This window comes from Manis javanica, chromosome 3, assembly GCF_040802235.1.
Source record: "Manis javanica isolate MJ-LG chromosome 3, MJ_LKY, whole genome shotgun sequence".
Lineage (NCBI taxonomy): Eukaryota > Metazoa > Chordata > Mammalia > Pholidota > Manidae > Manis > Manis javanica.
This window is the reverse complement of record NC_133158.1, coordinates 114,929,436-114,953,219: the sequence shown is the minus strand read 5'-3', so window position 1 is coordinate 114,953,219 and position 23,784 is coordinate 114,929,436. Positions and strand designations below refer to the sequence as shown.

General features: G+C 39.9%; 1 protein-coding gene across 3 annotated transcripts; it reads left to right on the top strand.

The window, feature by feature from the left end:
* The first annotated feature begins 7,236 nt into the window (after nucleotides 1–7,236).
* PLAAT1 (phospholipase A and acyltransferase 1) lies at nucleotides 7,237–22,391 on the top strand. 3 transcript variants are annotated; one of them, XM_037024237.2, is made up of 5 exons: nucleotides 7,265–7,422; nucleotides 11,437–11,635; nucleotides 12,105–12,243; nucleotides 15,764–16,032; nucleotides 22,139–22,391. In XM_037024237.2, exons 3-5 carry the CDS (start codon nucleotides 12,105–12,107, stop codon nucleotides 22,265–22,267), a joined length of 537 nt encoding a protein of 178 aa, XP_036880132.2. In that variant the 5' UTR covers nucleotides 7,265–7,422; nucleotides 11,437–11,635; the 3' UTR covers nucleotides 22,268–22,391. The 3 variants fall into 3 exon arrangements, with proteins under 3 accessions (XP_036880135.2, XP_036880132.2, XP_036880133.2); XM_037024238.2 differs by having other exon boundaries at nucleotides 7,274–7,422; nucleotides 11,585–11,635; XM_037024240.2 differs by lacking the exon at nucleotides 11,437–11,635 and having other exon boundaries at nucleotides 7,237–7,422.
* Nucleotides 22,392–23,784: the final 1,393 nt, after the last annotated feature.

The following is a 23,784-nucleotide window of genomic DNA, read 5'->3' as shown; positions in this document are numbered from 1 at the left end:
GTTGGTAGGATTTCAATGTTTTGGAATTTACTGAGGCTCTTTTTGTGGCCTAGTATGTGGTCTATTCTGGAGAATGTTCCATGTGCACTTGAGAAGAATGTGTATCCTGTTACTTTTGGATGTAGAGTTCTGTAGATGTCTATTAGGTCCATCTCTTCTAGTGTGTTGTTTAGTGCCTGTGTGTCCTTACTTATTTTCTGTCTGGTGGATCTGTCCTTTGGAGTGAGTGGTGTTTTGAAGTCTCCCAGAATGAATACATTGTATTCTATTTCCTCCTTTAATTCTGTTAGTAGTTGTTTCACATATGTTGGTGCTCCTGTATTGGGTGCATATATATTTATAATGGTTATATCCTCTTGTTAGACGGAGCCCTTTATCATTATGTAATGTGCTTCTTTATCTTCTGTTACTTTCTTTATTTTGAAGTCTATTTTGTCTGATACTAGTATTGCAACCCCTGCTTTCTTCTCTCTGTTGTTTGCATGAAATATCTTTTTCCATCCCTAGACTTTAACTCTGTGCATGTCTTTGGGTTTGAGGTGAGTCTCTTGTAAGCAGCATATGGATGGGTCTTGCTTTTTTATCCATTCTATTACTCTGTGTCTTTTGATTGGTACATTAAGTCCATTTACATTTAGGGTGATTATTGAAAGGTATGTGCTTATTGCCATTGCAGGCTTTAAGTTTGTGGTTACCAAAGGTTCAAGGTTAGCTTCTTTACTATCTTACTGTCTAACTTAACTCGCTTATTGAGCTATTATAAACACGGTCTGATGATTCTTTATTTCTCTCCCTTTTTATTCCTCCTCCTCCCTTCTTCATAGGTTGGGTGTTTTGTTCTGTGCTCTTTTTAGGAATGCTCCCATCTAGAGCAGTCCATGTAAGATGCCCTGTAGAGGTGTTTTGTGGGATGCAAATTCCCTCAACTTTTGCTTGTCTGGGAATTGTTTAATCCCTCCTTCATATTTAAATGATAATCGTGCTGGATACAGTAATCTTGGTTCGAGGCCCTTCTGTTTCATTGCATTAAGTATATCATGCCATTCTCTTCTGGCCTGTAGGGTTTCTGTTGAGAAGTCTGATAATAGCCTGATGGGTTTTCCTTTGTAGGTGACCTTTTTTTTCTCTCTGGCTGCCTTTAATACTTTGTCCTTGTCTTTGATCTTTGCCATTTTAATTATTATGTGTCTTGGTGTTGCCCTCCTTGGATCCCTTGTCATGGGAGTTCTGTGTACCTCTGTGATCTGAGAGGCCATTTCCTCCCCTAGTTTGGGGAAGTTTTCAGCAATTACTTCTTCAAAGACACTTTCTATCCCTTTTTCTCTCTCTTCTTCTTCTGGTACCCCTATAATGTGGATATTGTTCCGTTTCGATTGGTCACTCAGCTCTCTTAAAATTCTTTCATTCCTGGAGATCCTTTTATCTCTCTCTGCATCAGCTTCTCTGCATTTCTGTTCTCTGTTTTCTAGTCCATTAATGGTCTCTTGCATCTCATCCATTCTGTTTTGAAGTCCTTCCAGAGCTTGTTTTATTTCTGTATTCTCCCTCCTTAGTTCTTGCATATTTCTCTGCAAGTCCATCAGCATGGTTATGAGTTTTGTTTTGAATTCTTTTTCAGGAAGATTGGCTAAATCTATCTCCCCAGGTTCCTTCTCAGGAGAAGATGTAGCAGATATCGAAGCTGTCTGGGTTAGTCTTGTCTGGATCAGATTTTTTTGCCTTTTCATGTTGAAAGGTGCAATGGTGAGCTATTGACTTTCTGTCAGCTGGGAGAGTCAAGTCTCTTTCCACTTGGCTCCTGGCCTTTCTTTACTGGGACAACTGTGACCCCTAGTGGCTTGTGTTGGGCAATTCGTGTAGACTGGGTCTCCATATCTTGCCCGGCTGGTATGGAGGAAGCTCCCTTGCTGTGCACGTGGCCAGCCTCAGGCTGCTGATCTGCTATGGCGGGGCCCAGAGGGGTAATGGACGGGGGGCTGTTTGGCTGTTTACCTCCGTGAGGGGTCTCAGAGCTGTTGGCCAGGGGGTTAGTGCACCTGGAGTTCCCTGGAATTTCCAGCTGCTGGACTGTGACCCACGATGCCTCCGTCCAGCTGTGGCATCCCTGTCCCTTTAAGACTTTCAAAAAGCACTCGCTTTTCTTTGTCACAGGGACATCAGCTTCGGGACCCGCTCAAAGGTCTTGCTGTCCTGTTTCCCTAGTTTCCAGCACTCCACGCATGCACTGTGTCTGCGCTCTGGTGCGGATGGCTGGGGCTGGGTGTTTAGCAGTCCTGGGCTCCCTCTCCCTCCCCGCTCTGACTCCTCTCCTCCCGCTGGGAGCTGGGGTGAGGGGCGCTCGGGTCCCATCGGGCCAGGGCTTGTATCTTACCCCTTTCACCAGACACTGGGTTCTCGCAGGCGTGGATGTAGTCTGGCTGTTATCCTATATCTTCTGGTCTCTCTTTTAGAATTAGTTGTATTTGTTGTATTTTCAAAAATATATATGTTTTTGGGAGGAGATTCCCACTGTCCTATTCACACCACCATCTTGGCTCTGCCCCAACATGAAAATATTTTTAAAGAGAAAACTTCTGTGAGTACAAAACACAAAGTATTTTTTAAAACTTGATAATTTTCCCTATTTCAATGTGTTTCAATGTGTTTCAACCAAAACACAGACCATTTCTAAGCCATTAAAATCTAGAATAATATTTGAGAAAGAATCCAGGACTTGGCAAAGGAAGGGAAAATAGGGATAATAACAACCATCAGTCTTGAGGTTTTAAATGTTTAAATTTGAGGTGTTTAATGCTGTATGTTTTAAAAATAGAGCACAGTGTGAATATGCCTCCATGTATAATGTTACTTCTTTGTTTTATTAAAATGTTGGTCCTTGGTTATATACACACTTCATATAACTAAGGTGATTTTTCCCTCCAATATTATATGTTCTTTGCTTTTAAAGCCATTACACACATTTAAATTTCCAGGAATAATCAGTTTCATAGAAACTTGTGGCATTTTCTCCGAACATTCAAGAAATATCTGGATCTGCAGATATGGAAAAATCTAAAGAGTTCTGAATGTAGTTAACAATGTTGTGGAGCAGGGACCTGAAACTGATGGTTTTCAAGCCTTTTCTGGTTAAAAATCTGACTTAAAGACACTGTATTCTGAGAGATGTAAGTACATATAAACATGTAAACTTTTTTCTCCATAATGCTTGATATTTCTGAATTTCTTTGTAATTATATTTAGCAGAAGGAAACATCCATGCCTGTACTGAGCAGCTCCCAGCAATCTGTCAGCTTTTCACAGCATATAACCCACCGATCACTGCCTCAGCCTTTCAATAAATACGTCGGCTACATTGCGCGTGTGCTTACAGAACTTCACAGGTTTCCATGGATACAGGAATTTTAGTGCTCAGACACATTTACTATCACTTTTCTTGTCACCAAGAGCCCTGTAAACACTTTTGCTGTAAGATTTTGTGCAGAAATTTAGCGTTTTATAGAGAGCCAAGTCAGTATTGCCTTTTCCCAAATGCACTGTATAACTTCCCCTTAGGGCAAAGTCCCTGAAATCATTTATATTTGTGGCCTCTTCTTAAGTGATGTACTTTTATTTATTAGGCTAATAAAAGACAATAAAGGCTTAACTACATTGTCAGTATCACTTCTGTCAGGTATTTATACTATGTAAATGTTACGTAATTAATAAATAAGACAACTTGCTCTGAATTTAAAATAGAAAAAGGCAAATAGGGAAAGCAGAATAGGAATATTATATAGATAGTTAGCCATTTCTCTTCCTGAATATAGTAATATTTAGGTGTATTTCCGAGGATACTCTGGTATATCTATCATCCAATCATACTTTGAATTTATTCTCTTATACACATTAAGCTTTCTGTATATTTAAAAGACCTTTGTAGAAATCTGTGAAGATGGCAGCTATGTTATTATTTCTCCCATTTCATACATATATAACTGAGGCTTAAAAGGTTTAAGGAATGCGTCCATGTCACACAATTAGCAAGTGGCAGAATGTGGATTAGAACCCAAGAGTCCAACTCACTGTCCAGGGCTATTCATTGTCTTTTTCCTGGGCAGAGTGCAAGGGACTTCTTCCACAGAAGGCATACTCCTTTCCTTTCTTCCTTGCCACATGATGATAGGTTTCTGTGCCTCTGAGCTGGGTTCCATTAAATTGTTCTTTTCTCCACCCATACCCTCAGCTGTTCCAGAGACATGGTTCAGCTGAATTTACCAAGCTTAGTAATTGCAAACGCACATAACCATGGGAAGCAGCAGTCACAGACAGATCTTAGCCTGGATGTGTACTACATGAGGACTCTGTAGGAAACAGATTTCTAGTTCCAGTCATATTGACCAAGGGTATACAAAGCAGATTGAAGGAGAAGATGGAGCAATTTTTAAAAAATCCAATCTGAACAGAAATATTGCCTGACTGTTTCAGTCAAGAAGAAAGTTTTCTTTAACAGCATGTATTTAGGGGATTGGGTTAGAAGTTTTGAACGACTGTCTTCATCTCACTATGCTCTTGTAGCCAACAACCTCTTTTATCATCTCAGCAAACACTCAGTTAAGGCCACAAGATCTTTATAAGACCATATTTGTACTAGGTCTCATTCACCTTGTATTTGTACAGATCTTTCATTCATGCAGATTTTTCATCTAAAAGAAAGACTTTGCTTTTATTGTCTAGTGAAAGAGAGAGTCTGGGTAGAAGAAGAACTTTCCACTGAGAGGCCTGCTCTCATCCTACCCCTGCAGACCCTGAGTGAAGCACCCCCCAGCTCAGGCCTCAGAGAAACTGCCAGAACCTGAGTAGACATGAGTTTTTTGTGAGGATCAAATAAGTGAAAGGATGTGAAAGTGCTTTGCTCTTTACAAAATATGTGCAAAAAAATAGGGTGGTCTTGAGGACTCTGTCTGACATTACCTGCCGATTGGTTTTAGTCTCTGTATGTTAAAAGGCAACTAATGACTTGCTACTTTATAGGGCTTTTACTGGAATGTGGACTTTATTCATTTAACAACAAATATGATAAATCATCTCCATTATGGTTATTTCAATATGCTTCAACCCTTTCAATCAATTAGGCAGCAACCAACAGTACCACCCATGATGCTCCACTTAATACAATAGCCAAAATAATGGGAACTGGTTATTTGGATGAAATCTCTCACCTGTTCCCATCACACACCACATGCAGCCCTGCAGATCCCCAGCTCTAGATTCAGACAAACTGGTTTTTACTGCTATTTCCTCATTCTTTCTGAGTGGAAATTTTAATTCTGCTCTGCTCATCCGTAGAGTACCACTGAGTGATGAACTAGCTTTCTACTCTACAGAAAGGAAGGGAGAAAGGAAGTGAGAACTCAGAATTCTCTTGAACTACAAACCTTTCTCTGTTTCTTCTACAAATCCATTCAGGCATCAAACTGAATTTACTCTTAACCAAATGTACTTTATCTATATCTGGCAGGGATCTGGAAGTAAAATTATAAGATTTATTTCACTTTAATTCTATTATGATGCATTTAATCACAGATATCACTGCCCCCATCCCCCACCCCAAATGAAAAGGTAATTTATTATTTTGCCCTGACTGAGAAACCCTCCTTGGTTCACATGCAGGGAGGAGATTGGATGATTAAGTGTCCGATTAGAGAAAACAGATTAACCTGGCAAACATAATAAATTTAGCTCATAAACAGGATGGCTTTATAAAAATGCTCACAGTAACTCTCCTGTATGAAATCATGAACCACTTCAGTTATGACTCAATTGAAATAGTTGGGGAACATAAAGCAAATGTATGTTTATGGCTTGCTCTTTCAGACATTAAATGGGTATTGAAAGGAATATCTGATTCAATTTATAACTCTAAAAATATATTAAATAGGGAACATGTAAGACAAATATTAACACATGAAAAAACTGAGCTATAATCTAACTGTCCTAGTTCCCACTTTGACAGTAATTACAGCTAGATCCCTCATGCTTTAATATCTTTCTGTGTACTCTATATTTCCAAAGTTGCCAAAGCCAGACCCACAATTTCAGCCCAGGCCGATTCACCCTTAACCTTCAAAACAGATTCTGATTCCTTCACAAAGGCGGCTGCATCTCTTGAGTCCTTAGTGCATTTTGACAAAACACACAGAATTCTCAAGCTATTTCAACCTTTGAATTGGTAGGAAAAATTCCTTTCTTTTAGCTGAGATTCCATTTACATCAGAGTAAAAATCTAGGTTATGACGTGTTCAAGAGAAGTCCTGTGCGGTGCTCAAAAAAGGGCGCTTGGCCAGCAGTCTGCCAATCCAGCTTCCTTCGCTGGTTAGTACTCCTGGCCTTCCTTTTTTAGCAATGAGAAAACGGATACTCTTAACGCCCAGCTTTATTTTTAAACGCCCATGGCTGTATTCCTGGAGGCCTCTGCTGGCCTATCGGGCCTGAAAGCAGGTCAGCTAAGCCCTGCTCTGTCACATGCACCCAAGTCACGCTGAGTAAGGGACTTGCTCTGCTCCTCTAAGCAGAACCAGACCTCTGTCAGGGGCAGGGCAGGGCAGGGTTAGGGAAGAGGGAATGGGCTGCCCGAGGGAGCATTGTCTTTACCGGAGGGCCCCTTCCATCCGGGGACGAGTAAATTTCCCACTGGGGGAAACCAGTACCTGGAGGTCTAGGCGCTGGTCACCCTTCCTTTCTCCTTATTGCCTTTCTCCCCACTTCGCACTCTGAAGGCTGGAAGGGGTCACAAGCACATGAGGTGTAGAGAGGTGTGGGTGGTGGGAAGGAGAGAGCTTTTTCTAAGGCCCCTCCTAACTCCCACCTCCCCTGTATCAGGCCGAGATGCTTTCCCGGGCCCCGGGCTAGGAACTTCCCACTGTAAAGGAATTTTTGTAGCGCTCGAAGAGGATGTACTTCGAGAGGGTGTGTGAGCACGAGTGTACACGATCGTTTCTGGGCTCAACAAGACGAGTTAACTTCCGAACCGCAGCGCCCTGGCACAGCCCTGGGTACCGTAAAGTTTGACGCGGGGGCTGGGAGGAGTGTGATGGGCCAGGTACCGTGCCGTGCTGCGCGCGAGTGCAGAGGGGCTCCGGCTGAGGGCTGCGGCGTGTGAGCGCGGCGGAACGGTGGAGTCACGCGGAGGTGGCCGCGGACCCCTAGGGGCGCGGGGCCCAGCGCGGGGCCCAGCGCGGGGCGGGGGCGGCAACGCGAGCATGCGCGGCAGCGCCGGGGCGCCGGCGTGCGCGCCGCGGTGCGGCGTTGGCCGTGACCTCCCGGCGGGCAGGGGGAGTCGGCCCGCCGCCGCTGGAGGAGGGGCGGCAGCTGCCAGGCCAGAGCGACCTCGGGACCCTCGCGTCTGCCACCGGTGGGGGAAGATGGCCTGAGCTTAAGCGTGAGGTGTGCTGGGGATAAGGAGGGAGGACAACTAGGCCCCCAGACAACATTGCTTGAACCAACTGTCAAAACGGAAGCTCTAAGGATCAGTTAATCTAACTCATACCCTCTTTTTAACATACGGGGACGGGGTGGGGAGGGGGCATTCGTGAGTTCACAGGGAGAGACTCATTTCCCCAAGTCTCACAGCTGCTAATGGCAGAGGCAGGACTAGAAACCTGGTCTTGTTTGCAAGTAATTATTATTGTAAAACATTAGATTTGGGGAATATGGATGGTGCTATTATTTAGGCATTCAGGACTGTTTAATAGAGTTTATGTGCTGAAAGAACCCAGTCCGTCTGTCCTCCCTGGGTGTAGGCTTCTCGTTCCTTCATTCTCTAAATATGGGCTGGGCAGTTTTTTTGGGCCAGACGCTCTGCTAGCAACTGAAAGAAAAGATAAACAAGAACCAGTCCTCCACATAGAGCAAAAGAGATTATTTCCTAGACACCAGTAACAACTCAGGTGTAGGAAACACAATAGGCATTAGTTACCGCGCACTGTGTAAACTCTGAAGGAGACGTCATTTCTGGCTGACTGGAGGACCTTGGGGAGGAGGTGGCAGCTGACCTGGGTCTTTAAGAGTGGGGCACTTGGAAATGGGCAGCACATCCCCGGCAGAAGGTTCAGTGTTAGCAACAAAACTCCAGATGAGTGTGAGGAATGGTGAATAGTATGGTTTTCCTAGAATGCAGGGATGAATAAGGAGGCCAAGATCATAGAGGGGGCAGGGTGGGGGGTCAGTGCTGAGGAACCTTGGAGGGATTCTGTGCAGAGAATGACAGCACAGTGGCAGAGGATGGGTCATCCGGCAGAGGGGTGGAATCCTCAGCTGTAGAGTTTCTTGCAGCACTGAGGTCTATGAATTAGCCAGTCTGGGAGCCCAGGGCTTCATGGAACCATCCTAGGGAGGCAGGACTACAGATGAAAAATGCAGCTGGAGTGGGAAAGGGTACAAATTAGATGGGAAGATTGTTGGACTACAGTAGCCCACAATAGTGTTTCAGACTTCCAACAGCATTCTTGGGAGTAGTTTGTGGAAAGATGCTCTTGGTAGCCCTGTAACACAGGTGACCTCGTAAGACATGAGCAGCAGTTAATCAGCCTGTCCTTACCTGTGCAGTTCTTTCTTTGGAGGCAACCCCAGGGACCAACATGGAGCTATCAACAGGGCAGCCTGTTTGGGCAGTTGGAATGGGAAATTTCTTATAGAAAGTCTACTTATTTATCTTCATGCTACTCTTCATTATAAACTCATCAGACAATTCTGTGCAGGTTAACTGTTAAAATGAAGTACTTTTACCTAAATGTGGCCCACACAGGTTGCAATAGAGGAGTTTATGAATGTACCTTTAGTTGATTCTGTGTTCTGACATACTCTTGAAGCACTATATTACATACTTGTGCCTGAGTGAAGTGGGCAGATGTAATTCATGTATATCAAATTATCCAAACAGGTTATAGCCATTTGCCTAAGGTCTGAGTCCAGGCACCTTCAAGATGCTTGTAGCCCCACCTTGACACCTCCTCTGCAAGAAAAGAGGGGATCCTCGAGGCTCCACTTCTCATACTCACGGGTTCTGCCTATGAGTGTTTAAAAACTTCCTATATGTTTTATGAAATATATATTCTGTGTGCTTGTGCAGCTTCTCTGTTTAATGGGCATTTGAGAAGAGGGAAAGGGTGAAATGTTTTTAGTAGCAATTCCTTTGGTTAATGACATTAATCAGGGGTATAAAGAAGCAATATGCAGTCTGAAATAAGAAGACAGACCTGGCACTGAATTCTAGTTCTGTCACTTACTACCTGGGCCCTACTGACTTACTGACTTTATTTAGGCCCTACCCTTAACTCATCTGAGTCCCAGTTTCCTCATCTGTAAAATGTTGATCATCATCATCAGCTCACAATTGTTAACCAGTCTAGCAGCATGCAAGAGGCACTGCAGAAATGTCAGCAATACCAGTGTGAATGGGGAGAAGCAGTTAGGATTAGGAACCTGACCTGGGAGGTAAGCTAATCTGGATCCAGGTGTGGGTTCTGCCCTTTCTGTGTGACTTTGGGTGTGTGAGTTCCTGAACTGCTGTGAACAAATGCCTCATCTTTGAAGTGGGAGAAACATTTACATCTACTTTATGGTGTTGATTTGAAGATGACATCTCACACAAGTCTCAGGAAACAGAACATTAGAACTGAAAGGGACCACAGAAGGCCTTCTTACCCTGACCCCACCATGGAAATCTTATTGTTACCAATCCTGACTGTGTTGCAGCATTCCCAGTGACAGACTGCTGTCTGCTCAAGGTGCTGCATTCCCATTGTCAGATTACCTTCAAAGAAAGAACAACTTTCCTCATATACAGCTAAAAATTGCCTTAATGTATCTTCCACATATTGGCCCTTTTCTATGTTCTACATTAAAAAAAAAAAAGCATTGATCTCTCTTTTTTAAATAACATCGTGGCTGAAAGAAAGGATCAAGAACTAAAACCACACATAAGCCATGAACCAATAGCTCAACCTTTACAAACAGCCGCCTCTGAGTTCCCAGCCACCTGTCTAGTTGTTGCCAGTTCATAAAACACAGCAGCTTTTAGCACATTCATGAAACATTACTTGGAACAGCTATTTGAGATAAACAAGTCAGCCCTACATTCTATGCCTGTCTACAAAATGAGGAAACTGAGACTCAGTTTGAATTACTTGCTCAAACTGACAGAATGGACAAATGGTAAATAGAAGACCTGAGGGAAGAACTCAGGTATATAGCACCCAGCCCAGTTACTTGCCCCACTATTTTATCACATAAGGGTTTCAATGGGTATTTTCCAAAAGCTGGCATTTGCTACTATAGATTATTTTTCCCGTAAAATGGGATAACATAATAAACTGAAATGCTTGTAGATTTTTAGAAGTTAAATAAGGTTAAATGAGACAGTGCATTTCAAAAAAACATGTTACATTACCAGTTGCTGTCTGTTCAAATGGTGGTTATTGTGATTTTGGCTAGGTCTGAATTCTAGTAGGCAGCTGTGTGTGCTTGCTGATTCCTATTCATGGGGAATGTGTTTGTTTATATCATAGTATGTTATCTGTTTTTCCTTTTAGTATCCACATGGCCAAATTGTGAACTTCATATTAATAAGGCTCAAACATATTTGAGAGGGTGGTTAGATTTAATGGTTTCCATAAAGTTGTTTTAATAGTTATTTTCCAACAGATGGACAGCTTACATTTGGCTACATTTCTGTGACAGTGTGGTGATTGAAGTTTTCAACAGATGGCATACGAATACTTGGGAAAACACCCTCCCAATAGTAATTGTTGTTAAAAAAGATTTTTAGAGTGCCAGAAAAATAATAGTCTGTATTCCCAAGCCCTTAGCCTATGCTATTATAATTATAATTTAGTTGATTTGGAAGTTTCCCTTTCTGGCCCTTGGATTTATTTTGTAACTGAGCATACATGTCTTTATTAGAGTGAGAGATGATGAGGAACGCTCTGTTGTCAATTAGAGATTCAGCGTGGATAGAGCATGAAATCTCCTTTTGATCAATGAATGTGCGTAACTTCCTCTTGCTGAATCACTACACTTCTGTGCCATACATAGAAGATTTAACCTTTCATAAAAATCAACCATCAGATACTAACATGTTCTTTCTGAAAAGTATTCATTTGAAAAGAAGAAAAGCTCCCCAAACTTGGAATTTCCAGACATATTCATCAACATGATGAACTCCCCAGCCTTCCAAGTTGTCCCCTTCTATGGTGGCCACTTTGCACTGCTTCTGGAATCAGTAAATAAGGAATCAGACAGTGAGCAGGGCAGGAGGGAAGTGGTGGAATCTGCAGGGTTCTTTGCGTTGTCACAATGACAAGGGCATTTCCTGACATTTAGTGGGTTAAAGCCAGAGTAGCTAGACCTGCACAGCAGTTTGGTAAAAGGAAGAAATGTCCTGTATCCTTTATCCTACAGTATGCCTGAATGTCTGGCTGGACACTCATCTGAACCTGGAAATTATCTGCTTAAATTAAATGATGGAGTGAGTTTTACAAAGTATTTTTTGCATAGAATATTAGCATTCACCTCTGCTCTTTGATTTTACTATGCTGGTATATGAAAGGCTGGAAGAGTTTTCATCTGCTGCTTCTGAATCCTGACTTTTTCATGCCAAGTAAGTGCAAGCATATAGACACTTTATTATACTTAGTTGGTTGTGGATGGAACATTTACATAGCAGAACAGATATTATTATAAGCTTACTTCCCCTTTCTATTCCAAATAGGGCTTCATATTAATATTTTTGGAATGTGTGTAAATTATATTATCCAAGAATTTCTGGACTTAAGGAAAGAATTATAAAATGCTTATTATAATAAAGGGGTCCTAGGGCTGATCTGGATGAGAAGTAATTGCTATAAAAATTAAGCAATAGCAGACAAAGTCTTTCTCCACCCATCCCCTTACACATATATAATTTCAGTGTTCGAATCATTCAAAAGAAAGGACAGTGGTGTGGGTCTAAGTCTTTAATAAGAAACAATCCCAGTAAATACTGTATCTCTATACTTCCATGGAAGTCTTAAACTGATTTTCTATTGGCAGCCATATCAGCTATATCTTCTTTGTGTCTGTCCTTGCAGATGGCGTTTAATGATTGCTTTAGTTTGAACCATCCTGGCAACCCCCAGCCAGGGGACTTGATTGAAGTGCTTCGTCCTGGCTATCAGCACTGGGCATTGTACTTGGGGGATGGTTATGTTATCAACATAGCACCTCTAGGTAAGGTTTGTTTCAGCAACTCGCGGGAGCTATTTAGTTTTCTTGTCATAAAAAAAAAAGGATGAATGAAATCATAAAATTAAAAAAATAAAAATAAATAATAGAAACTAGATAAATCTATCTGATCTAGGTTTAGGGAAAGATTCTAAGACCAAAAGGTGATTGAATATATCATAAATCCCAATTAGCAATAATACTAAAAATCTTTGGATTAAGAAAATACCCAATTTAAAAGCAGATCAGTTGGGAAAATATCACAGACATGACAAGAGTCAGCATTTTAATATATCACACAAATCAATGATTTCAATTCATTCAACATCTGTTTATAGATTACCCAGTATGTGCAAATGCTGTTCTAGATGCTGAGGGTACATAGATTCCTGCCTGCATGTAGAGCTTATATTTTAGTGGAGAAAGAGACCATGAAGAAAACACAGAGAGCAATGTTAGAATAAAGAGGAGTGATATGGAGAAAATAAAGCAAAGAAACAGAGTAGGAAGTCCTGGGTGTTGGGGGTGCTGCAGGTTCAAACGAGGTGGTCAGGGAAATCTTATAAGAAAGTAACATTTGGGGAACAACTTGGAAGAGGTAGGGAAACCAGGCAGATAATATTGGGGGAAAGAGTTTCTGGGGTGAGGGAACAGCAAATATCAAAATCCCTACAAACAAATGGTCAAAGAATTGTGAACATTTGTAGAAGAAGAAAAGCAAAAGCCAACACCAAATTTTAAAGGTTTCAATTTTTTAGTCATCTAGGAATTATAAAATAAAGTGGCAGGTTTATGCCTATCACACTAGCAAGGGTTTAAAAGATGATAACATTGTTGATACGAGTATAATGAATGAATCCAAGATTTTTGATAGAAATAAAAGCTGATAGCATCAGTCATGAGAACAGTTTAACAGTATGTACTAAGAGTCTTGAAAGAGTCTGTATGCTCTGACCTTGTTGTACCTCTATGAATCTGTTCTTGGGAATTATTTATAGAGATGTAGACCTAACATTTCTGTATAGGTGTATTCACTTTTATCTCATTTATAATGGTTTAAGAAATAGACAATGGCTTAATGTTCAATAGGGGAATAAATGAATTATGATTTAGCCACAGAATTATTTGGTACCTGTGTTTGATAGAATTCCTTAGTTACAAGTAGCAGGAATCAAACTCAAATTGCTTTAAGCAAAAAGACAAATCCCTTGCTTCACTGAGGAAAACTACAGAAAGAGTAGAGGTGGTGCTTGTCTCACAGACACCTGGAAATAGGGGTTTGAACATAATTGTCAAGACTGTCTGCCTCGGCATTTTGTATTTGTTGTTTTCATTCTCCCAGTCTGTGTCTTCCTCAGAAGTAGGGCTCGGAGCCATCAGCATCCTCCTGTGACCCAACAGAAGAGAAAGCTAATCCCAGCCCATTGCAGTTAGAAAAGTCATGGAAAACAGCTCTGATTGATCCTTGTGTCTATTGCTGGGCTGTCCTATGCCCAGAAGAATGGAATATTATGGTTGGCCTATAAAGAATCTTTTTCAGAAAGAAAGAGGCAGTGGTGGAATAGGATGCTGGATAGATCAAAGCAACAGTCACTATAATAGCCACTAAAAATTATATTTCCTGCCATGTTTAATTACATGAAAGATTATCTTGTATGATATTTATGTGAAAATTCCAGATGAAAAATACAATATGTAATGATAGCCAGTTTGCAAAAAAATTATACCTACATGACTGCACACATATATGCACATCTACAGATGTGTTAATTAAAGGCATAATAGAAGTACATCAGAATAATGATAGTAGTTGTTTCTGGGTGGCAGGATAATAGGTGATTTATATTTAGATATGCTGTTTTTTTTTCTGTTTTGTAAATGTACAAAAATAACCATCAGATTTATTTATTAGCAAAAAAAATGTATGCAAATAACAAACATCCAGGAGTATTTTTTTTCCAAGATATCCTTAAAAAGAAGTGTTTATAGGCCTAAGTCTTACTGTCTTGGGAACTTATGAGAATTTTTAATGAAGTAGTTTTAAAATATTTTGAGATATTTGCCTCTTGTTCTGGAGAACTGGCTATGGAAATGGCAAATAAAGTGACATTTACAATACAGAGCTGCTAGCTGTTAGTTTCTGCAGAGTCTAGTGATTAAGTTTAGACAACTCTCTACATTATTTCTGAGTTTTCATATCTGGAAAATAATATAAGATTTTGGTACTGTTTCCCCATTTTCATGTCTTAAGCTCTGAGATTAAAGCACTGAGCTTTGATCCTGTGGACTGAAATTTAATTCCTATTTCTGTTAACTACAGAATATTTTGATATTTTGCAAGCCAGTTTACCTCCCTAAACTTCAATTTCCTCTTCTGTAAATTGATTTCATTAGACCAGTTAAAAGAAGTTTAGTAATTCTAACTAGGATATATATGCTGTAGGAACTTTCAGTGTGTAAGATACTAGCTGGAAATGCTGCTCCCATGAAAAGTAGCTTGGAGGATAGAAAAAAAAGAGAAGTAGAAAAGAAGGTTTACTTTTAATTATTACTAAAAGAGAAAGTGTCTAAATGCTGGTTGTTTAGCGACCCTTCCCTTCATATTCACTTGAACACTGGCCAAGCATAGCCATCCTGGGCAGATGGAGAGGTACTGTGGGCACCTCTCCATTAGAGCTGAACACTGAAGAATCATTTGTTCAGGCTCAGATACTGACAGTGGCAGGCCAGGTTGCAAAGGTTCCTGGCAGTCTAGGCAAATTCTTCCCAGCAGAAGCAGTGAAATGGAGTGGCTGGCAGGCATGTGCCACTCCAAGAGGTGGATGGGGCATAGCATGGGGGCCCATCTAGTGGACAGTGCCTACTAGGTTAGGATCAGTTTCAGGACTTAGTTTCTTTGCCAAAGGAATTGGCAAGACAACAGCAGGGCTCAGCCTGCCTGGAAGGCAGCTGACCCTTAAAGGACTGAGGTACCATATAGGTTTCAAATTGGACCCAAACTGAAGCTAAGTTGAAAGAATAGTGTAAAAAGTGGAGGAGAGGTTAAGGAGTACAGCTTAGACACTAGGATGAGCCTACTAATTATAATACACTATGCTGAGACCCAGAGATGTTAGTTTTGAAGGGTTCAGATAGTGAAAAGCCTGCTTTATCGAGAAAGTGGATGGTGATCTTATCTGTACTATGTTAGGAATGTGTACCAAGATCTCCAATAATAATACCAATTGATAGAGAACTTATTCCTCAAGAATGGATAGAGTTTTCTCACTGTATTTGTTCTATGGGGAGATACAAATTTTCAAAAAGTTTTCTTATAGTCTCACTCATATGGTATTGTGTTATGGATAAATTACAGAATGAGTGCTTAAGGATGGTAAGATCAAGTGGTTTCTGGCTTGTGATAAGTCTGGGACAGAGCTGCATTTAGTCATCCTGATACTTTCAAAAACATGCATTGGAATTTGATGGCATAGGGTTTCACTGGGCCTGGGTCACTGTATCTTGCTAACTAGAATTTTCCTTGTAGAAGATGGCATTCCCTCATCATTTACAAGCGCCAAGTCTGTGTTCAGCAGAAAGGCCCTGGTGAAGATGCAGCTACTGAAGGATGTTGCAGGAAATGACACATACAGAATAAACAATAAATACGATGAAGCATACCCCCCTCTCCCTGTGGAAGAAGTCATGCAACGTTCAGAGTATGTTATTGGACAAGAGGTGGAGTATGACATATTTGTGAACAATTGTGAGCATTTTGTGACTTTGCTTCGCTATGGAGAAGGAATTTCAGAGCAGGTGAGTTTTCTCTAGGAGATATATAAGAAGTTTCTTACATTCAAAAGATAGTAACTACTGACTATGATAAGGCCTCAAGCAAAATGAAAAGAACAAAGAAAATATGAGAACAATGAAGGATAAAGAAAGGAACTGAGTTGTCCAAGGTCATGCAGCCAGCTAATGACCAAACTAAAACCAGAGTATAGATATCAGGAATCTGGGGCTAGAAGGGACTTGAAGTCAGCAAGATCATAGCTTTCTGTCTTACTGCTCTCTGTCATTTGGGTTTTTTCCCCTTATCCAATAATCAGTGACCTTGTATACTGAAAAGAATGCTGAATTTTTTTTGAGTGAGAGTTCATTTGCTAAAAACATAGATGGTAATTCTAAGATTCTTTTCCATTAGTGGACAGGGACTAACGAGTGACATATCTAAGTGGGTTTGAAAATGTTTTCCATTTCTTTGCAATGCTAATTTTCAAGGAAATGTGCTTTTAAGTAGATCGATTGAGTTTTTAGATGATTTTTAATTCATTAACTATTTTTAAAGTAGCTTGCAATTTTGTCATCTACCACCTGTATTTTGTAGTATGGCAGATTCCTAGCTTAAAGTGTGCCTGAGTCAATTGCACTTTCCCTACTTATCGTCCCACCAATCCAATTCCATCATTGATGTTTTCACCTAACAATTTATTGAATTGATATAAAAGAATGAGTGTATAAGGCTCCTAGATCTTGAAATGGTGGATCAGTTACATCAACATGTATTCTAAGGAATGAGGTTATAATTCTTGTGAAAGCTTGAGAAAATGGAGGATGGAACATAATGAAAGGACACATTTGTTTTCATTAGGAAATAATTTAATTGGAAATTCATTTTTATTAGGAAGTACATTAACATAATGAATGTTCTACTCACATATAACAATAAATTGCTTCTGAGCCAGAACACAGAGGCCATACACACAAATTTCTGCTTGCCAGTGCATTGAAAATTAGTGGGATAGCTAGGAAATAGTGTTCATCCTTCTCCTTTATAGTGAAGTGTCCACTGCACTCAATAGGCAGTTTTTAAAAGTATGGTTATATGACAAGGAATTAGAATTGTCTTCTTGTTTTGACTCCACCATCTTCTCACATTTCATACTCAGAGTCAAGACCCATGAAAAAATAAACATTTCTCAACAACTAGTAGAACCATTGTTCTAGCAGGTCCTGATGAAGCGGTTACAGTGACAGCCTTAGGAACCCACCTAAGCTTTGGAATTCTACTGACCTGAGCTAAAACTTCATCCTCACCACTTACTAGCTGAATGACTTTGGGTACATTGTTTATCAGGTTGATCAGTTTCCTAATCTGTGAACTGAGGTTGTTTTGAAGATTATAGGAGATATCTGAGTCTCTTAGCAAACTGTATTACATATTATCCATCCCAATATACAGCATACTTTAGATGAATATTATTTCTAATTAAAGTATTTCAGCATTTTATAGATTTTTGTTGGTAGTCTTCAATAAAATTTCTGTCAATCTAATAGAAAACACTGCATTTAGATTGTTATTTTTATTATTTCTCAATAATGAATAGTATTATAACTAATAATACCTACTATTAGTAGTTTTGGGTCCTCTTAGGGCTTAGGGATCTTGAGCATAGAGCAGTTTTCTTGGGGAATGACTATGTATTTATTTTTATTTATGAAACTGTAAATGCATAAAAAATATTAGAAAGGGGGAAAGGTTATGGCCCATGGTCCCATCTTTTTCTTCTCTGTTCTTTTCTGTACTCAAAAACAATTAATAGAAATTTTTTTTAGAGCAGTTTAAGGTTCACCGCAAAACTGAGCGGGAAATGTAGAGAATTCCTGTATATGCCCTGCCCACTACACACATTGACAGCCGTCCCCACCATCAACATCCCATGTCACTGTGGTATATTTGTTACAAAAGATGAGCCAACATAGACATATTAACCAAAGCCATAGTAAAGGAAACCAGAGAGTCACCCCAAGATGCATGTCATGGGGACTATGAGTTGAGGGCCATTTAGAGGATACTGATACAAGGAAAGCTCCCAGCCCTCCCCATATTTGCCTACAAGGAGGACATAAATTTTCAAGGTGTTCTTCATCCCCTCTCTGCCAGGAAGGACAAAAGTTAATCATTGGGGACAACCAGTGGTTAACATAAGACCCTTATCAGCGTACAGAGGGCACCAGAGGAATCTGCATAAAAAACTAACCTACCATTAGTTTCTCATGTATTTACTTACCTTCTCATGATCTGTCACCCTCAGAAGCCTAAAACTGCTTTCATTTTTGCATTTCTTTAAAAATTTACTGTTTTATATTGAAGATGCTGTATAAGCCTGAAAAGCCACTTTTTTGAGTTATTCTTTCCTGAGCTTCTCCCATATATATATTATTAGGAATAATACATTTTACTTATTGTAAATAAGTACATTTTACTTATTGAGGACATCTTAGTTGATTCTAAGTTTTAGGAATTATGAATAATGCTGCTAGAAACATTTATGTGCAGATTTTTGTGTGGATATAAGCTTTCAGTTCATTGGGTAAATACCAAGGAGCATGATTGCTGGGTTGAATGGAAGGAGTATGTTAAATTTTGTAAGAAACCACCAAATTCTTCCAAAGTGGCTGTACTGTTTTGCATTTCCACCAACAGTGAATGAGTTCTTGTTGCTCCACCTCTTCTTCAGCATTTGTATCATAAGCATATATATATATGCACACACACAATAAATGTACATGTTAATACACTTCTGTTTGTTTTTCTCAAGTTAATCTGTTTTTATTTCAGAGCCTTGGCTAAGAACCCAAGATTAGTAAGTGAAAAAATTTTCCTCTCCTAAAATAGTTTACATTAGGATTCACTCTGTGTGTTATACATTGTATAGGTTTTGACAGTGTATAATAACATGTATCCATCATTACAGCATGATACAGAAGAGTTTTCCAGCCCTAAAAACTCTCTGCTCCACCTACTCATTCCTCCCTCTCCCTTAAATTCTGGCATCCACTTATTTTTACTGTCTCCATGGTTTTACCTTTTTCAGAGTATCCATACAGTTAAAACCATACTAAGCCATATGGATTTAAAATTCCTCCTTTACTTTTCATGATTTGATAGCTCACTTCTTTTTATCCCCAAGTAACATTCCATTGTTTGGATGTACATTTACTTATTGAGGACATCTTAGTTGATTCTAAGTTTTTTGGAATTATGAATAATGCTGCTAGAAACATTTATGTGCAGATTTTTGTGTGGATATAAGCTTTCAGTTCATTGGGTAAATACCAAGGAGCATGATTGCTGGGTTGAATGGAAGGAGTATGTTAAATTTTGTAAGAAACCACCAAATTCTTCCAAAGTGGCTGTACTGTTTTGCATTTCCACCAACAGTGAATGAGTTCTTGTTGCTCCACCTCTTCTTCAGCATTTGATATCATAAGCATTGTGGACTTTAGCCATTCTAATAGGTACATAATAGTATCTCATTTTAATTTGCAATTCCCTAAATGCATGTGATGTTAAGCAACTTTTTATATGCTTATTTGCCACCTGCATGTCACAGATGACGATGTGTCTCTTGACATCTTTCACCATTTTTTAATTGGGTTGTGTGTTTGTTTTTTTATTGTTGAGTTTGAAGAGTTCTTTGCATATTTTAGATAACAGTACTTTATCAGATTTGTCTTTTGCATCTGTCTGTGATTTGTCTTTTCTGTATTCTAAAAACTTCTAAAATCAACATTTTGTACTGTTATGGTCTATAATAAAGTTATTAAAATGTGTCTGTCTTTGTGGAAAATGAAAGCACCGTTGAATAGGCCCAGACAAGCTGATACACAATATACCCTGACCTCAGCCTTAAGAGTCTTGGGGGAAGAGTTTATTTTAGTAAACTCTGTAGTGATCTGTAAACACTGTGTCTGGACACAGTCCTCCAAGTCCAGCTAACATTTCACTGGGCATGTGTAAACCCTCAGAATGAGGCCTTGATTACAGCCCATAGATAGAAAGCCATATACAGGATGAAGCGTGCAGAATCAGAGGAAGTGTGCATGAAGGGCACCATGAAGTAAAAGCTCTTGTTCATGGTGGTTCAACAATATCCTAGGATGTTAAAAAATTCTGGTCAGGTACCATCACATATAATTGCAAGGGACTGTCCAAATTACGTGGCATTTTGCCATCTAGAATGCAACTTGAAACACGAATTTGAGGTTTGGGAAACTGCATGCACTGCCAGAAGTGGCTGTATTTTCATTGTATCTGGCCTTTACAATCTCAGGGGGTTTTGGTTTAGGGTCTAGTTACTCATCCCTTTCTCAAGCCTCTTAGATTAATGGTATTTCTCTCACTGATATGATCTCACATATGTGTTTCTAGTGGCTGAAAGATACCCAGTGAGTTAGGTCTGCATCCAGCTGGGGCCACCCTACCCAAAGGATCCTGCCATTTTCACAGGGCCTTACTGTACCCTGCTGCCATTTGACATCTCTCTTTAAAGACACCAATTGCACCTTCCTATTTTTCCATTGCCTCCCACATTTCCCTGTATCAGACTTCCTTGGGATCTCAGAATCTGCCTACAATCATATAAGGATTGGCCTCATTTATAATCCTGATCCCTGTCTGATTATGATTCTGCTCCTCTTTGGAATTTTGTCCTGTGTCTTGTGTCTCTCTGCCCCTCTTTGCTTTCCATGTGCTCAGTACTGGCTTTCTGCTGCAGTGAATTCTGAGTCTCTCATGGGAAATATCTTAGTAGCAACTAATTAAAAAGTATAAATAAAAGAATCAACAAAATGAATGAAATTAGGATTTGTCAGTAGTTAGCCAGTGCCATTCTCCCTGGCAACTGGGGATGGTAGCAGGGCAGGGGAGGTCCAGTTATAGGCCTTGTCCCTACAGATCACAAGATGGTGTAATGGAGTGAAACTCCTGTCTGTGCTTCTTTCCTGGTCATGGTCCTTGCTGCCTGTTCCCAGGGGGAAGCTGCAGCGAGGGAGATAGCACCATGTGCCAGTAATGTGGGGGTGGGAGGCTCAGCGGCAGGACCTGTGTGTTAGACAGAGGGTATGCTCAAGTATGAGCTTGGTCAGGCTTTCCAACATTTGGACTGGCTCCCAGACTCATTTAGGAAAAATGTTTTGCTTTATTTGAAAGCCTGATTCTTAAATCTCAGAACAACTGTTATTTTCAGAATACCTGATGACTCTGAAATATCTGAATGTGGCCTTTGGGTCATAAAATTGTACTCAAACCTGTGCAGGTGGAAGACAGTATTAGTTGAGTACCATGAAAACCATGGATATTCATTAGATCCCTCACGATGATGATGATTAATAATCTTAAAGCTATAAATGTCTGAGCTCCTTTATGGACAATTGAGCTTGAGAGTGGTTTGTTTTAGTTTGTCTACATGAGAAATTAAGTTTTCACAATATAGTTGGCATCAGTATTGACTCTCTTGAAGTTTGCTTATCAGAAGAAATTGTATCTACCAAATAAGAGCTTCTAAGTACATAGCTCAGATCACATCACTGAATTATTTTGCTAACAGGCATTTTTGAGTCAGAGAAAATACACACATACACACACACACTGTGTGTGTGAATATTCAGATATTCACTCCGGTATAGACCCAGCACAACCAAATCAATATGTGTTTAAGGGGTAGGGGCTGTGTAGGGGGGGAACACATGGTTCAGAACTCCTGTATCCAAACATCCTGATGGTATGACCTTGGGAAAATCACATTTAACTTCTCAAGTTTTGCAAAACAGAAATAGTGCTACCTCCCAGGTGTTCTATGATGATTATTAGGAATTGTGGAATAATTAGTTTATAAACTGCCAGAGCTATAAAATATGAGGAATATTTTACCTTTGTGTATTTATCTTTGTGATCATTATAAAAATTATAAATATATTTCTTCCTCTTCATACAGAATTTTAACTTTGCATTAACTTTAAATTTATCCATTGTACATTAAAATGAGTATTCAATTCAGGAAATAAGCTACAACTTGAGTATAGGACTCTGAGATGCCTTTAGGATAAGATGTATTCTTATTTTCTTGTTTCCTTATAGGCCAACCGAGCAATAAGTGCCATTGGGTTTGTGACGGCTGCTGCTGGTGCCTTCTCATTTCTGAGCCTCTTTCAAAAAAACAAGGAGCAAAATACTATTAAAATTTTACTGAAGAAATATTGGAACTGAAGGAATTTATGATGAGGGAGAAAAAAAACCCTGAGATGAATACTTATTTTCAATGCATTATTATTGTCCCAAATTCCAGTGATGAATGGCAGACTCTAATAAATTGCTCACTGATATGATCTCATCATTGAGCCAAGGAAATTTTTCTCTCTTCTAACATAGATTTGCCCTGGCAGCTTGACCAAGAAGCAGTAGCCTTTTGTGTGAGCCAGCAGAGGATCTGAACCAAATCAAATCATTTTATCTTCTATAAATATTGTTTTCTCTTTCCCTGAGGGTGGCTATTTTGTATGTGTCAGAGGGATGTGATCTTGAAAGAAATGTTAAGCACCCTAAATTCGTAGGCTTACATTCAAATTCATATTCCTTTCCTGATGAGAAAAAAATATTGGAACACAGCATTTGGTTAGGTGGTTTGAGGAACTTGGATTAACAAGCTGTTTGAGAGTTCACCCCTATCTCCTTGCTCCTGCGTAGATGGGTGGGGGGATGGGATAAGGGGCTCTTTGCTCCATGGTCTCAGATGCAGCGATTTCCTGGAAGCTACTCAGTGGTCAGGAGTATGACAAACAAGAGTGGACTGTGTTACTGCCACAGAGCTACATTGTTCCCTCTGGATTGTGAAGTATTTCAAGGTTTGAAACCTTTAACCTTAGCCAGAGATCATTAAATAATACGTTGAAGGTGCCACATTTAGAAAACAATATCCTATGCTAGTTGTTAAGGCTTTTATTGTAAGTCAAGGGGTGTTGTGATTTTATTCTTGCAGTTGATTGATTATACAGTGAATGAAGCAAACTACTTTTTAATACCTTCCAGCAGAATTCTTGTTGGCAGCAGGTGGGAAAAAGTGCATGGTCATCTCCATACCCAGGATTGTATCAGACATTATTACGTCACACTACAAACCACACTACCAGCCAATGGCTTCTTGTGCTATCTTTAAAAGCATGGGGCAGGGGGTTGGGTGCGATGCAAGAACTAGGAATTTGGTAGATAAAGTAACTAAACAGAAGACGCAGTGAGTCTTGAACCTATTAAACTGATTTAGATATTACCCCAGGGCCAGAAATTCTCTACAATCTGATTGCAGGGTTAAGAATAATGAAAACAGAAGGGGTCATGTGCTGCAGTCAGCGCCAGCAGAGATCCTGAATCTCTTCCTGTTTAGGACTAATCCCTTCCCTTTTTATGGCACCAATTCTGTCCCCAGATAACCCCCACAACTCTCTCTTTGTCCACTGTTCTCTGGGGAGTATGAGTGTCTCCTACCAGATACCATGATCCAAAATTATCCATTCAATTTCATTCTAAATTCAGTTCCTATTCGTTTTATGTCCTCCTCTCTAGTAATAGTAAACAAAAACGTTTTTCAAGTATTGTCAGATTAGGCTGAGATTGACAGCAGCTAAATGTGCTAACCTCTTCAGTGTGTTTACCTTTTCATAAAGGATGACTGCAGAGGGCAGATTGTAACCCAAAGCAGGGGATTTGGGTGTGCTGGAATTACCACACTG

Coding starts and splice junctions, on each gene's coding strand:
- PLAAT1 (XM_037024240.2), top strand. CDS start 12,105: ATGGCGTTTAATGATTGCTTTAGTTTGAACCATCCTGGCAACCCCCAG. Junction 12,244..15,763: donor TATCAACATAGCACCTCTAG/GTAAGGTTTGTT, acceptor TTTTCCTTGTAG/AAGATGGCATTCCCTCATCA. Junction 16,033..22,138: donor GAGAAGGAATTTCAGAGCAG/GTGAGTTTTCTC, acceptor GTTTCCTTATAG/GCCAACCGAGCAATAAGTGC.